A 15,189-nucleotide genomic window follows, 5' to 3' on the forward strand; every position below is an offset into this window, starting at 1 on the left:
GATATTGGAATTCATAAGTTAGGCGAGAAGGTCGTGGCATGCGTGTAACTTAAAGATGTACTACAGCTAGGAAGCGCACATTGTTTCGTGGTACAATCTTTTTTTCAACTTTGTAGTTTTTCCTGAAAAGGATTTTCGTGAAGGAGATTTTAACGAGACACCGTAACAAGGGTTAAGGGATAATAACTCTTAGTAACAAACCTATGTAAATCATTTTTTATCAATAACAATCCATTTTCTTTTTTAAGTTTTTCGTTCAAAGAATGTCGATAAAAAATGATTTGCCAAAATAGGAAGAAGCTATGAAGGTTAAGTTAGACTTACTTGAAAAATATAAAATTTTTGGACTTGTAGTCCGTACACTAGAAGATGTAGTACCTGTTGGATACAAATGTGTATTTGTGAAAAAACGAAATGAGAAAAATGAAGTTATACGCTTAAAACTCGACTTGTGCACAAGATTTTTCACAAAGGCGCAGTATAGATTATGAAGAAATATATTCTCCTGTAATAGATGCAATAATATTGTGTTTTTTGATCAATTTATCCGCATACCATAAACTACATATGCATCTAATGGATGTGGTGACAACTTATTTATACAGTTCGTTAGATTGTAGTATCTATATGAAAATTCCTGAAGTACTAAAGATATCTAAACCATTCAATAAATATTCGCAGGGGTTATATTCAATCAAATTACAAAGATATTCATATGGCCTAAAGCAATCTAGACGAATGTAGTATAATCATCTTACTAAGTATCTGGCTAAAAAGAAATTCAAAAATAATGATATTTGCCCATGTATTTTTGTAAAGAAATCTGTATCTGAATTTATTATAACTAGAATGAGACCTGCGCGATGCGCGGGATGGTAAATTAATGATAGTATATAATAAATATTAAAAATTATTATGTTTTGTACAAATAAATTAAATATGTGTAAATTGAAGTTAAATTTAGAAGGTGTTTTATTTTAAATAATTTGTAGTACAAAAGATTTGGATGTTGGAGTTGTACAAAGTGACATTTTTATTTAGTGGTTTGATTTTTGCATTTGTTTTAATTGATGGACTTAATCATCTTATGTGACGCTCGTCCTCCTTTTTTGTTGTTGTTAGAGTTGGTGCTTTCTTCTTTTTGTCGTAGGTTTTTATGAAGACATGTTCTTTATGAATTGTTGAGTTTGATGCACTTTCTATTGTGTTATTTGGTTCCATCTTTGTATGTATATTCTTCTTCCGAATATGTGTTGAATTTGTATGATTTTCTTTCTCCTTAATCTCTTGATTGGGTGGTGCTTCAATGCCATTATTTTTATGAAATGTCATTAGATTTGAAGCAATTGTGTCCAATAAATTTTTTTTACGTCGCCATCAAATAGTATAAAAGTTGTTGTAACACTTTGATCTAAAACCTTTAATTGAATTCTGAACCTAAAATAAGTATTGTGTTAGTAACTAATAATTTATAATTTGATAGATGAGATTATGAAAAGTATATAGAGATACCTTATTGTTGGATATTGTGGTGTTTGATTACATATGCCACAATGTAGTTGTTTCTTTTTTTTTATATGCTTTCTTCTGACACTTTTTACATTTTAACATATTTCCATCCTAATTTGTCATCAATTTCGTTTATAGTTGCTAAAATTGTAAAGATCTTTTCCTATTCCAATATTCAATTTATGTTATCATTAGGTATATGGTATTTGAGTAAGTATGAATATATGATGCATGTTGTGATTTTTTTTTGTCATACCTGATCATCAGATTCTCATTGCATGGCCATTAGATCTTGGATAGTTATTCGATTTCTAATCGTTCTGCTCTGAAAGAATGATGCTCTATTGAGTAAGTTTGAGATGTGCAGTTCAGAAATAAATTTTTTGTGTGCTAAATTTGATGTTATGTGAAGGAAGAGTGATAAGAGACTTATATATGTAGTTTAAATAGTATGAAATTTAAATACTTATAACGTAAAATTTATTATGATTAATAATATTATTATGATATTTGTAATAAATTAATTATTGCGGTTATAAATTTATTGTATTGTTTATAATGGTAAGATATAATAAATATAGGAATATGAATTCAATGTATTTGTAGGTTACAAATTTATTAGATTCTATTTTTTAGTTTTTTATTTGTATATTTTATTTTTTATTTTTTTGCTGATTTGAAAATAATAGTTGATTTGGCAAGAATTGAGTGATTGATTCTAAAGTTGTGCCAAGTAAGCAATATTGCTGACATGGCATTAGTAGGAGGAAAGAAATATCTCAAAAATAATGTGGTGCATGCTTATGTATCTACTTTTATATATTAAGAATAGATTGCTGTATACATTGATGATTTAAATCCCTGAAGAGATTTCAATAATTATAAAAACTCTAAAAGACGAGTTTTAGATAAAAAATCTTGAAAAGACTAAATTTTGTCTGTCAGAAAACATCTTAAAGATATTTTATATGGATAAGCCACATTCATAAAGTACCTCAATGATCGTAAGATCTTTTGATGTGGAAAATGATCAATTCTGTCCCAAAGAAGAAAATAAAAGTATCCTTAATCTTGAAGTACTATATCTCAGTGTCATCGGAGCATTAATGTATCTTGCTAATATACAACGTGACATATCTTTTGCTGTGAATTTACTAGTAAGATATAGTTCCTCTCCAACAAAAAGACATTGGAATAGAATCAACCAAAATTTTCAATATCTTCATGGAACAATTGATATGAGACTATTTTATCCATATGAATCCAAGTCACAATTAGTTGGATATGAAGATGTATGATACTTGTCTGATCCACACAAAAGAAGATCTCAAATAGGATACATATTCACATATGGTGATACAACTATATCACGGAAGTCTACGAAAGAGAGTTCAATCCAATATATTTTATCATCATGTGGACTGACTGATAGAAAAATAGTTTCAACTGTTCTGTTTGAAGATAATACAACATGCATTACTCAACTTAAGGGTGGACACATTAAAAGTGATAAAACAAAGCATATTTTTTGTAAATTCTTCTTCACTCGTAACCTTCAAAATCAAGGAACAATTGATATCCAATAAATTCGTTCAAGCGATAATCTAATAGATTTATTTACAAAGTCACTTTCAAAATATTCTTTTGAAAAATTGGTATATTAAATTGAGTTGCACCAATTTTAAGATATTAAATAATATTGACAAGAGGAGAGAGACGGTAATTTTTTTTCTTGGTCAGGTTTTTGTCCTTCTTAGATTTTTTTTATAAAATTTTTAACGAGATCATCCTCTTAACAAATGATATTGAACTCTTTCTTTTTTTTAATAATTTTTTTAATAATTTTTTAATAAAATTTTAATGAAATATAATTCTAAATTAACATTAAAAAAAAGTGTTGTGATATGAATGGATATTCATTTAATGACATGTGACTTTTTTTATTATTATTATATAGACAGGTTCAATTTTTCAATAAATAAAAAACTCAAATTCATTAATTCAATGAAGTTTAAAACTGTGAATTTAATACATATATAAATATAAAAAAAAAGTCTAAAACAAAATACATAATAATCATATATAAAACAGTAAATGAATCCTTTTCATTTTTTTAATATTCGAGAGAATAAAATGTGATCTCTCATATTTAATTTTATAAGTGAGATCAAAATTAAATAAAAAATAATAATAAAAAATAAAATTAAATACTGAATACTATTTAATTTTTTTTTTTATTAGAGAGGATCCACTCTCTGTAAACCACTCCTCTCCGTCTATTATACACGAAAAAAAAAAATCGGATAGATTTGCACCTTAAACTAGGAATAAAAAATTTTGTGCACTCTATGTGTTTGATCTTTTTTCCCGTATGTAACCGGCTACATGTGTGCTCCATGGTCTGCTGTTAAATGACAGAATCAAGTTTCCTCAAGTGAAAGTGAATGAAGACAAGCACCATAATGGTGGGGTCTATGATTCTTATAATAATTTATTAAAATATTATTTTGGCCTTGGTATTCACGGACCAGAGAATCATAATCTTCCTATGCCTTCCTTTTAACTTTTTCCTCCACCACCATGGATGAACAGTTGCATTGAACCTCACCCACAATTCCTTTCCTTTTGTCATCTAATGCACTATGCCAACACTTTATACTTGGTATCTTTCTGTATTTTTTTGCACTCTTTTTCCTTGCTAGCCACCAACTTCTTCATGCTATCCAGTTACGGCATCCTATAGTCCATAGTTTGGCTACCAATCTTGCACTATTCACTCTTCACAAGGTTAATCTCATACCTTTGTTCCATTTTTTTTACCCCCCCCTACTTTTACTTTTCGACCTACTAGCTTTTCAGCAACTTTCAATCCAAGAGAATAAGCATATATTACTAGCTTTTCAACAACTTTCAACCCAAGAGAATAACTGAATAAGCATATATTTGCTTCTCTTAGTGCTGTGTGGTTTCACTTTATTCATTTATGTTCTGTTAGGTAAGTGCCATATACTAAACATAAACAAGATAGAAAATTTGTGTTTGTGTCTCTACCCCCCATTATGCCCAGTTTTCGAGTGAATATAGAAGATTATGGTGAGTTTTGTCTGAAGATATAGAATCTTGCTTGTTCTATTCTCCAAATAAGTTTGTGTCTTTCAATGTTTTAGTTACTGGGGGTGTCATGGCTTCTCCATCATGCTTCCCTCTTCGTTGGGAGAGCACAGGAAACCAGTGGTGGTATGCAGCCCCCATTGATTGGGCTGCAGCAAATGGCCTCTATGATCTTGTTGCTGAGCTTCTCCACCTTGACACCAACCTCCTCATCAAGCTCACTTCCCTCCGTAGAATTCGCCGCCTCGAAGCCGTTTGGGATGATGAGGCTAAATTTGAAGATGTTGCAAGTTGCCGCTCCAAGGTTGCAAGGAACCTCATGCTTGAATGTGAGAACGGAAGAAGGGAACACAAGTACAACTCCCTCATCCGTGCTGGCTATGGTGGATGGCTTCTCTACACTGCAGCCTCAGCAGGGGATGTGGAATTTGTGAAGGAATTGTTGAGGAGAGACCCTTTGCTTGTTTTTGGTGAGGGAGAGTATGGTGTCACTGACATACTCTATGCTGCTGCAAGGAGCAAGAATTGTGTGGTGTTCAGGCTCTTACTTGATTCTGCACTCTCTGGGAGTGAAGAACATCATGGTGATGGTGGTGTTTTCAAGAGAGAGATGGTGAATAGAGCAATTCATGCTGCTGCAAGAGGAGGGAATTGGGAAATGCTGAAGGAGCTTGTGGAAAATGTTTCTGAGATTTTGTGCTACAGAGATTCTCAAGGGTGTACTGTCTTGCATTCAGCAGCTGGCAGAGGCCAAGTTGAGGTGAGGCCAAACAAAATTCATGAGTTCTTCTACTTGTTTAATGTTGATCTTGGAAGAGAAATCATATGGGACATTACATATCAGATTCTTAGTGATTGTTCAAAATCTTATAATAATTTTATGGATTACTTGAATACAGTTTTCTTCATTTGACCAGCTCAGTCTGAATAAACTTTAACTGTAAAAGGGAAAAAAAAAGGAAGTGAAAAGAGAAGTATAATAATTCTCAAGAAGTATGCATTAAAACCTGCTCAGTATGCTTTAAGTAGCAGCATGGTCCCCATAAATTGTGGTCTATGACTCTGGACCTTTTATGTAGAAAGTAGAAACTGTCCCACCCAGTCAAAGGTCTTAAAAATACAACTTTCGCAGTAAATCTAAGCACATCAAAGTGGTTAAAACTTGCTAGGAGTTTTGGGTTACATTTTGATGCTAATGTTACCATCCCTTTGGGATTATCACAAAATTTCTTACTTAGGGGAGAATGAAAAAGCATAAATCTTTTCTTGTTAGCAACATTGAACAGTGATCAGGTTCAAAGTTGACAGCGAATTGTAAGATTTTTAGTGCGATGTTCTAGTGTTCTTCTAATCCTGTAGAAATTCTTGTAATATCTTTTTGCACTTGATTTGGGGTTAGAAACCAATCATCCATATAACCTTGTACTTATTTTCATGATACAGGTAGTGAGAAACTTAATTGAGTCATCTGATATTATCAACTCAACTGATGTACAAGGCAATACAGCATTACATGTGGCTTCTTACAGGGGTTACTTACCTGTGGTAGAGATTCTGGTTCAAGCATCACCCTCATTAGCATCCCTAACCAATCATTATGGAGATACTTTTCTTCACATGGCAGTGGCTGGTTTCAGAAGCCCTGGATTCCGAAGACTAGACAAGCACACTGAGCTCATGAACCAATTGATTAGTGGAAAGATTGTGGACATGCAGGACATCATAAATATCAAGAACAATGATGGAAGAACAGCTCTTCACGTAGCTGTGATTCATAACATCCAATGTGAAATAGTGGAATTACTGATGTCCATTCCATCAATTGATTTGAACGTTCGCGATGCGGATGGCATGACCCCCTTGGATCATTTGAAGCAGAGGTCGAAATCAGCATCATCTGAAATCTTGATCAAGCAGTTGATTTCAGCCGGTGGCATCTCTAATTGTCAGGATTATATAGCAAGAAATACTCTTGTTACTCATCTGAAGAATCATGGCATTGTAACAAGTCCTGGCATTTCATTCAGGGTACCGGATGGTGAGATATTCTTGTACACAGGCATTGAGAAATCCTATGATGACAATTTTGATCAGGCAAGTGTGGAGTCAAATTCATGGTCAAGCAGTGAACCGCATGATTACAAGCTAGCTGATTCTCCACATTGCAGCAAGTCTAGTCCTATCAACGATGCGAAAAGGCGCTTAAAGTTCCTTTTCGGGAGGCCTAGAGGAAGAGAGACTAAAAAGGCAGTATCAGAAATTCAAGATGATGATTCTGTAGCTTCTTCTTGCATTTCAAGTAAAGAGTTGGAAGACATTCCAATTCCATTAAGGCAAAGATACTCAAAACTGTGTTCCCTTCCAAACAACAAGAGAACATTACCTATAATGACCAATCTCCCAAGTCCATCCAGTAGAAGTTATTTTGCTGCAGGCCTAATGCAAGGGGTAATTCAGGTAAAGCCATATGTGCCTATTGCTAATGCTGCTCATTCAACTCATAGTCTTCAAGAACATAAGGGTGTTGATATAGATTGTTGTACACCACAGTTGAACTTCAGGCAGGGTTCCTTCAATAAGAAAATGATGAATAAGTATTTTTCTTTTGGAGCACAAGAGCAGGCTTTTGAGGGTGCAAATAGCTGCACTAGGACAAATCTCAGTTCTTTAGTTACATAAATGATATTCAGCATGAATCATTTTGTCAAAAAGAATATATTCTAGCTCAAGTTGTAATCATTTATGTTTGTTGGAGCTTATGTATTGATGATATAACGTGCTCAATGTTCAACTGTATTTGAGAAGCCAACTCCAAATATGAGTGGGAATACTAATAAATGCTTCTCAAGATTTACTTGTTGAAACTTGAAAGTTAGCTTTTGTATTTATATTCCTTATAAAATATAAACTACAAATGAAAAATATAAAAACTAGTAAGATGAACAATAATAAAAACTTAAAAAAGTAATTCATTATTTTATATAGGAGAAAAGAGATAATAAAAGGGAAGAGAATTGCATTAAAATAATGAAGTACATTTCATCTTATTAATTAAAATTAATTCTTTCAAAAGATTTTAAAAATTTACAAATAAATGATAAATTATTAATTATTTGAAAGACACAATACCTTTATAGAATACAAGATATAAGATATTTTTATAAAAATTTTTCTTTCAACAACGTAAATTTAAAAGAAAAATAAGTATTTTTTATAACTACGTAAGTTATTATTAATATAATAATATAATTTTAAATATGTTAATATAAAATAAATAAATGATTTTTTTAAATAAATATAGAGATTATTATATAAAAATTAATTTAAAAGTTACAAAGACTTGAGGGTATGATATTAAATTAGTTAAATGAAAAATATTAGTAAATTAATTAAATAATTAAGACATAAATCTATCACATAATAAAAAATAATACATATAAAAATATTAAATTATATAATATTTTTTATTTTTTAAATACATATCTCATATATAAATATAGTTTCTAAAACTTTGGGGGCCGAGGCCACTACTCGCCCCCTCTGAGTCCGTCCCTGTATATATATTAGACATTTGTATATTTTAATATAATTATAAATAAAATATATGCATCTATATTTCTGTTGATTTTGACATACAATTATTTTATTTTTAATGATTTCTACAGTTAATATTTAATCGAACCTTCTGGTGTTTATATGTCTACGCGAGGCATATACTTCTAGGTTTGGCCATTCATAAATCATAATATATGAATACATAGATTCACATATTAAAAAAAGAAAAATTGAAGTCGTAAATAAATTCATATTAAAGCACTATCATTTATAACAAACCAATTATGCAACTAGTAATGCTAGATAGTCAAGAAGATTAAATACAAAATCAACCACCACTAAAACCATACAAGTAAAGTTTAGTTAATCAATAGTAATACTTTTTTTTTGTCACTTTTAATTCCCACTAATGAACCACTGTAGCAGTGGCCTTTCAAGAAACTCGGATAAATGTGACCATAACATATCAAAAAGGATCAGAAGTATGATACTTTGATCAAAATGTACGGTAGACCAAGCAATAATAAATAACTGAGAGAGAAAATAGGTGATGGTAGCAAGAAGTAATGCATCTGTTTTTCTATGTTTAGCTTACATTATCCAACTACCAGACATACTTTGCTACGGCAGTTACAGAATAACAGAACTGAAGACCGCGTCTTTTACCCGATTATAAAGATCTGTGTACTTATCCATATTATATATATAGCTTAACTAGTTTAGTTTGAACAAGATTTTGTTTGCAAATTAGAAATGACTAACGATTCAAGAAAGTCTGCCATTGATAATTGGCTTCCTGTCACTGCTTCCAGAAATGCCAAATGGTGGTACTCTGCTTTTCACAACCTCACCGCCATGGTTGGTGCTGGTGTCCTCAGCCTTCCTTATGCCATGTCAAAGATGGGCTGGTAATAATTATGCCCTAACTATTACTCATTAAGTATGCTACCCACTAATTTTTAGTCATTAAGTGTGTATCATATTTAAGTATAAATTCGCATGAATGAAGACCGTTAGATAGTAATTTAATCAAACATGTTAAATTATATAAAGACTATTAACTTCATATGAATACAACTACACACAAGTCTCTACCTATTTATAAAGTTACAAATGAAATCTTGACAATGTTACCTTTTATACATGGAAAAAAATGTATATTTGTTCCCAAAATAAATGTCAAGCATCTCTTGTTTATAAAATAATTAGATATTCCTAGACAGTTATGAAAATCGATGTATTAATAATGGTTGTGAAGTTCTTTCAGTAGATCTATTAGGACAAATGAAAACTGCCACATCTCACGAGAATAGATCCATCATAAATGCGTGAAATCATTAGTTGTTCACTTGTTTAGTTTGAACGTGAACTCCCATGTCTGTGTAGGTGTAGCTAAAACAAAATCGAATAAAAATGTATTTATATGAAAATAATAATTAAATGATTTAACATATTTAATTAAATTATTTAATATAATACGTTTTCATCTAGTTACTATCTTCAGATAGTAATCACCAAAATAAAATAATCGCTTTCTACTTTATAATGTTAAATTTATCAAAGTACTTTAAAAACCAAAGTACTCTTCCTATCTTGCAATCTTGAATTTGATATACCTCCTCCTTATGACTCTAACATAAACAAAGAAAAAGAGAAATACTAAAAATTCATCAAATTTTATTATTTTTTGTCATTATTTTTAGTCATTAATTTAGTTTAATAATTCAATAATATATTTTCATTCACACTTTTAAATATTAATGACTAATTGATGGCCAAAAATAATAAATTCTAATAGATAGAATTATTTTTATAAAAAATTATCTCAATAATAAAGATTGAAAATAATATAATTGGATAGAATTATTCTTATAAAAACTAAGAAAATTCAGCTGAATCAAACTAATATTACATTATTCTATTTTTTAAAATTATGTTATTATGGATAAAAATTTTAAAAATTACATAATAAATATCGTGAATAAATAAATCTTTTAAAATTATACAAATTAAATACTTATCTAAACTATGCTAAGTGTACACTAAATTTGGCGATCAAAATTAGCTACTAGTATAAAATACATGTTGCAATATAAATATATATTGAAAATAAATTGAAGGACACATATATTTATGCATATATATATTTGTAGTTGATTTTAGTGTACAAATAGCATTTCTATATCTTTTTTCATGGGTATAGTTTACCTTGTTAATCTTGGTGTTTGAATTTAGGGGTCCTGGCGTGGTTGCAATGTTATTGTCATGGATCATCACCTTGTTTACACTATGGCAAATGGTTGAGATGCACGAAATGGTTCCCGGCAAGAGATTCGACCGGTACCACGAGTTAGGGCAGTATGCCTTTGGTGAAAAGCTTGGCCTATACATCGTGGTTCCCCAACAGCTACTTGTTGAGGTTGGCACATGCATTGTTTATATGGTCACTGGAGGCAAATCTCTTAAGAAGTTTTATGGCACCGTTTGTCCCACATGCAAAGACATCAGAACCTCCTATTGGATTATGATCTTTGCATCTGTCAACTTTGTACTCTGTCAATGCCCCAGCTTCAACTCTATTTCTGCTGTCTCTCTAGCTGCAGCCATCATGTCTATTGCGTAATTCAAATTCCTTTATATATATATCATCAATCTTCTTATAGTGTATTGTTAAGACATTTTTACATCTCGACTATTATTTTTACATGAAAATGATTTCAACATTAATACATTACAGCTACTCAACTATTGCTTGGGTGGCTTCACTTATGAAGGGAGTTCAACCAAATGTGGATTATGGCTACAACTCAAAGAGCACAGCAGATGGTGTGTTCAACTTCATGACTGCCTTGGGAGATGTAGCATTCGCCTATGCAGGCCACAATGTAGTTCTGGAAATCCAAGCAACAATGCCTTCAACCGAAGAAGTGCCTTCCAAGAAACCAATGTGGAACGGAGTTATCCTTGCATACATAGGAGTGGCAATCTGCTACTTCCCTGTTGCCTTCATTGGATACTATGTATTTGGAAACTCGGTTGAAGATAACATCCTCATCACTCTTGAGCACCCTATTTGGCTCATTGCTGCTGCTAACATGTTTGTTATTGTCCATGTTGTTGGTGGCTACCAGGTAGTTTCATTTTTCAGTTCGTTGACTTCTTGTGCTTTTTATTCAATCAGCATTCTCATGTGTTCTATGGAAACAACAGGTATATTCTATGCCAGTGTTTGATATGATGGAAACCTTATTAGTGAAGCAGTTTAAGTTCCCCCCATGCTTCACACTTCGATTAGTTGCCCGCACTCTATTTGTAGGTATGTGAGGTGATTGCTTATGGACCCTCTTTTTCTTAGCTTGAATTTTGAACTGCTATCTAGATTAAGTACATTTTATCCCACTGTTACAGCATTCACAATGGCAATTGCTATATGCGTCCCATTCTTTGGTTCACTTCTTGGATTTCTTGGAGGATTTGCCTTTGCCCCAACATCATACTTCGTAAGTATATAAGCAAAGCATTTGTTTTTCCTTTTCACATATTATATAATCAAATCACCTAAGAAAGAAGACCTAGTAGTCATCATATATTATCAAATACTTAGTGTTGCATTCTTCCTACTTGCAGCTGCCTTGCATAATATGGCTTAGAGTTTACAAACCTAAGAGATTTAGCTTGTCTTGGATAGTAAATTGGGTATGTTAACTGACCCCTGTCAATAATCCTTGAACAGTCTCCTCTTAGTTTTAGTAATTACGCTCAGACTTTGACCTGATTTTATTATATTTCAGACATGCATTGTGATTGGGGTACTTTTGATGACAGTATCCCCAATTGGAGCACTGAGAAACATCATCATTTCAATCCATAACTACAAGTTCTTCTCCTGAGCTATTGTTTCAAGGGTAGCACCCTCAATGATTGCTTTGTTCGAATAATCTATTAGTTGATAGCTAGGCAGCTAGCTGTAGATTCTAGTTCAAATCGAGTAGGAACTATTAGAGCATGCTCGGATCTTTTACAATAGGGTGCAAAATCTTTCATGTTTTTTAGGCCTTTAAAAATCAATTTTGTTTAGGATTCTTTACATATTTTGCCATTCGTCTACACAACACATACAAGAATTCTGTACATAACATGTAGTTTCTTTGAGATTTGCAACCCATCAAGATGAAGAGTTGTCTGTCACAAGTGATTTTTCTATTTTATATGCAGACAACCATATTATTCCCACCAAGAATGCAATAATGGTACGGCATATTATTATTATTATTATTATTATTATTATTATTATTATTATTATTATTGTAGAAGAAGAGAAGATGAGTATTCATATGCATTAGGATGAAGACTCACCAACATGTAGTAAGATGCCAAATTCATCCGAATTAGAAGCCTTTTAATAGCTAAACAAAAATGATAGGATTAAGTCACCAAGTATAACACTGGAGCAAAAATCAGCATACAATGAACTATCACCATATGAAAGAAGTTGAATTTCTGTGGCTATTGCCTATTGGTATGAACTTTACGCGTAGAACTCAAGTTGCTAAAGGAAGCATATTACTGACTTACATCACCATGCCTCCATCAATAGTGAACACCTGCAATAGAGCAGTTCCGGTTTATAACAGCACATACAAGATGAATGGGAAAAACATTACATGTAAATAACATAAGTCACATAATCTACTATATATAATGGGATAGGTTATCAGACTAGTTCTATATCTAGAAAAACCGCTAAGGAAATAAAGGACCTGGCCAGTGATGTAACTAGCAGAAGGATTGAGGGCCAAGAATTCCACAAGTCCAGCAACTTCTTCTGGTTGGCCATATCTCCCTGAATATAAGGTTGAAACAGAATGTTACAAAGCATTATCAACTGTTTTAAACTGTTGCTACATGTGCTTCGGGGCTAAAAATATTTTGGTCATGCTCACCTAAAGGAATTGTCTCCAGAATCTTTTTCTCAATGTCTTCGCTTAGCTTGGCAGTCATGTCAGATGCAATAAACCCTGGGGCAACTGCATTAACCTGTGAGGAAATGTCGGTGTTTTCAGTAAAATTCCATCAACCTATATAAAACTGCATATTAGACATCAGGCAGAAAATTATTATTGTAAATTACAGTGAGGCTTCTGCTAGCATATTCCTTTGCAACTGTTTTTGTCAGGCCAATTACTCCTGCTTTTGCAGCACTATAATTGGCTTGTCCAACATTCCCAACCAAACCAACAACTGATGCAATATTGATTATCCTTCCCTGCAAAATCACCAGAGAACAGAGATATAAAAGTAGAGTGCTTTAGCAAACGCTAGCTGTAATTTTTCAAATAATAAAGACTGCAGTGGTTGACTGATAACTTTTTCCAAATTACAGCCCCCTACCAATAAAAATTAAAAACAGAAGAAAAAGAAAAGAAAAACACTTCTAGTTATTTTACGCAGGAATTTTAGTCAGGACAGATGATTTGATGAGGACAAAGATCAAGTTGAAGCCCATAGGGCTGTATCCAACAACATTTCCTCCCACCATCGACAAACATATGACATGAAAAGATGTAGGGAGGAGATTGAAGTGTGATGTCACCTTCTTCTTCTTCATCATAATTTTAGCTGCTGCCTGCAAAAAATAAACCATGTCAGCTCCTCTAAAAGAGAAGTATACTTAATATAACATGTACTCAAATTCTGAACTTAATACCTGGGTGCAAAGAAAAACACCAGTGAGATTTAGATCAATAACCTCCTGCCATTGTGATTTCTTCATCCGCATCAACAAGCCATCTCGAGTAATTCCTAAAACAATGAGATAGTATTTTGAGTATGCAGTTTCATTTCTACTAGATATGAAATTTGAAATTTGTAATTATGGAAAAGAGTCCTAGAACAAGAGATTTATCTAAGTTACCTGCATTATTTACCAACACGTCAACTGTTCCCCAAGTATCAACAGCCTGCATACATTGAAGTTATGAAACAGCCAAGATAGAATGTAAATCCAATGCTTTATAAATATTTGCTCACAGTTTTAATCATAGACTCCACATCAGCCTCATTGGAAACATCTCCACCAAATGTAAGAGCTTGTCCACCGAATTCCTGGATCTGCAAGTAATGATCAAAGAAATTACTACAGGTCAGTCAGTCAGTATAAACAGGCTGAGGTCGCAGGATACCTCAGTTTCAATATTATTGCTTGTGAATAAATATATCAAAGTAACCGCAGCACAGGATTGTCATCTCTTGTCCCAAGGATCAACTCAGACCATGAACACTATATGTGTTTAACACAAAAAAGATTCATAACATAAACATCAACAATGTGCACATAAAAACATAGACAGTGCATGGTTTCAAACCGAATTACAAAACCAAACATAAATTTAGATGGAAGCCATGTACCTGCTTGGAAACCTCCTCGGCTTCCTTGGATGACCTTGCGTAGTTGACCAGCACCTGCAATAAAAAAAAAATAAAAAAAAAACCCAAAATAGCTGAATTGCAGAACTGAGAGAAAGCTATGCCAATATTACATCTATGGAGGCAAGTTTGCTTGTTATATGATATAAAAAATAAAATGAAATTGTGTACAAGATGAGATTGAGGGAAAAAAAAAAAACAAATGCGAATGAGTAACCTTGCAACCAGATTTACCCAAGGAGAGAGCAATTGCTCGACCGATGCCTCTGGAAGCTCCGGTGACCACTACAACGGGCGCTTCCGCATTCTGGCTAGCTGGAGTTCCTGCTTCCGCCTCAGTTGCAACCTGAGCTCTTACACCTCCTACTGTATGTGCGCGCCATGTTCATACTAATCAATTTAAGAATGAAAGAAAGTGTTAGGAAGATGATATTCATAAGTACCAGCAGTGGGAGAGGAGGATGTGTTGCAGCGTAGAGAGAGGGGGTTGAGTTTGGTTGCGTGGATTGGAACCCATTGGCGTAGGAGGTGGGTGCGGCAGTGGGCAGCAATTCCAGCTCCGGCGCCGGCAGTGTGGAGGAGGAGGGA

The 15,189-nt window shown here is 32.9% G+C and overlaps 3 protein-coding genes across 5 annotated transcripts; 2 read left to right on the top strand and 1 right to left on the bottom strand.

Annotated features, from left to right (window-relative positions):
• Positions 1-4,073: 4,073 nt before the first annotated feature.
• On the top strand, positions 4,074-7,491 carry LOC107481979 (uncharacterized). 2 transcript variants are annotated; one of them, XM_016102335.3, is made up of 3 exons: positions 4,074-4,504; positions 4,677-5,380; positions 6,064-7,491. In XM_016102335.3, exons 2-3 carry the CDS (start codon positions 4,691-4,693, stop codon positions 7,297-7,299), a joined length of 1,926 nt encoding a protein of 641 aa, XP_015957821.1. In that variant the 5' UTR covers positions 4,074-4,504; positions 4,677-4,690; the 3' UTR covers positions 7,300-7,491. The 2 variants fall into 2 exon arrangements, with proteins under 2 accessions (XP_015957821.1, XP_015957822.1); XM_016102336.3 differs by having other exon boundaries at positions 4,074-4,296.
• Positions 7,492-9,015: 1,524 nt separating this feature from the next.
• Positions 9,016-12,428, top strand: LOC107481978 (lysine histidine transporter 2-like). The gene is made up of 7 exons (XM_021137085.2): positions 9,016-9,083; positions 10,411-10,794; positions 10,913-11,306; positions 11,386-11,491; positions 11,584-11,675; positions 11,803-11,871; positions 11,967-12,428. Exons 1-7 carry the CDS (start codon positions 9,031-9,033, stop codon positions 12,063-12,065), a joined length of 1,197 nt encoding a protein of 398 aa, XP_020992744.2. The 5' UTR covers positions 9,016-9,030; the 3' UTR covers positions 12,066-12,428.
• A 125-nt stretch (positions 12,429-12,553) lies between these two features.
• On the bottom strand, positions 12,554-15,189 carry LOC107481977 (3-oxoacyl-[acyl-carrier-protein] reductase 4; the record flags this gene model as incomplete). 2 transcript variants are annotated; one of them, XM_016102332.3, is given in 11 exon segments in its annotated part: positions 12,554-12,779; positions 12,936-13,018; positions 13,119-13,212; positions 13,307-13,441; positions 13,769-13,801; positions 13,883-13,977; positions 14,090-14,135; positions 14,206-14,286; positions 14,584-14,637; positions 14,819-14,964; positions 15,045-15,189. In XM_016102332.3, coding segments are annotated over 11 exon segments (945 nt in total), but the record flags the coding sequence as incomplete, so codon positions are not given.

Source organism: Arachis duranensis, chromosome 3 (assembly GCF_000817695.3).
Source record: "Arachis duranensis cultivar V14167 chromosome 3, aradu.V14167.gnm2.J7QH, whole genome shotgun sequence".
NCBI classification, from domain to species: Eukaryota; Viridiplantae; Streptophyta; class Magnoliopsida; order Fabales; family Fabaceae; genus Arachis; species Arachis duranensis.

What these genes read in the sequence shown, in the direction of transcription:
- LOC107481979 (XM_016102335.3), top strand. Translation starts at nt 4,691, where the DNA reads ATGGCTTCTCCATCATGCTTCCCTCTTCGTTGGGAGAGCACAGGAAAC. An exon ending in CTGGCAGAGGCCAAGTTGAG is followed by an intron (nt 5,381 to 6,063) that starts GTGAGGCCAAAC and finishes TTCATGATACAG; the next exon opens with GTAGTGAGAAACTTAATTGA.
- LOC107481978 (XM_021137085.2), top strand. Translation starts at nt 9,031, where the DNA reads ATGGTTGGTGCTGGTGTCCTCAGCCTTCCTTATGCCATGTCAAAGATG. An exon ending in GCCATGTCAAAGATGGGCTG is followed by an intron (nt 9,084 to 10,410) that starts GTAATAATTATG and finishes GTTTGAATTTAG; the next exon opens with GGGTCCTGGCGTGGTTGCAA. An exon ending in GCAGCCATCATGTCTATTGC is followed by an intron (nt 10,795 to 10,912) that starts GTAATTCAAATT and finishes AATACATTACAG; the next exon opens with CTACTCAACTATTGCTTGGG.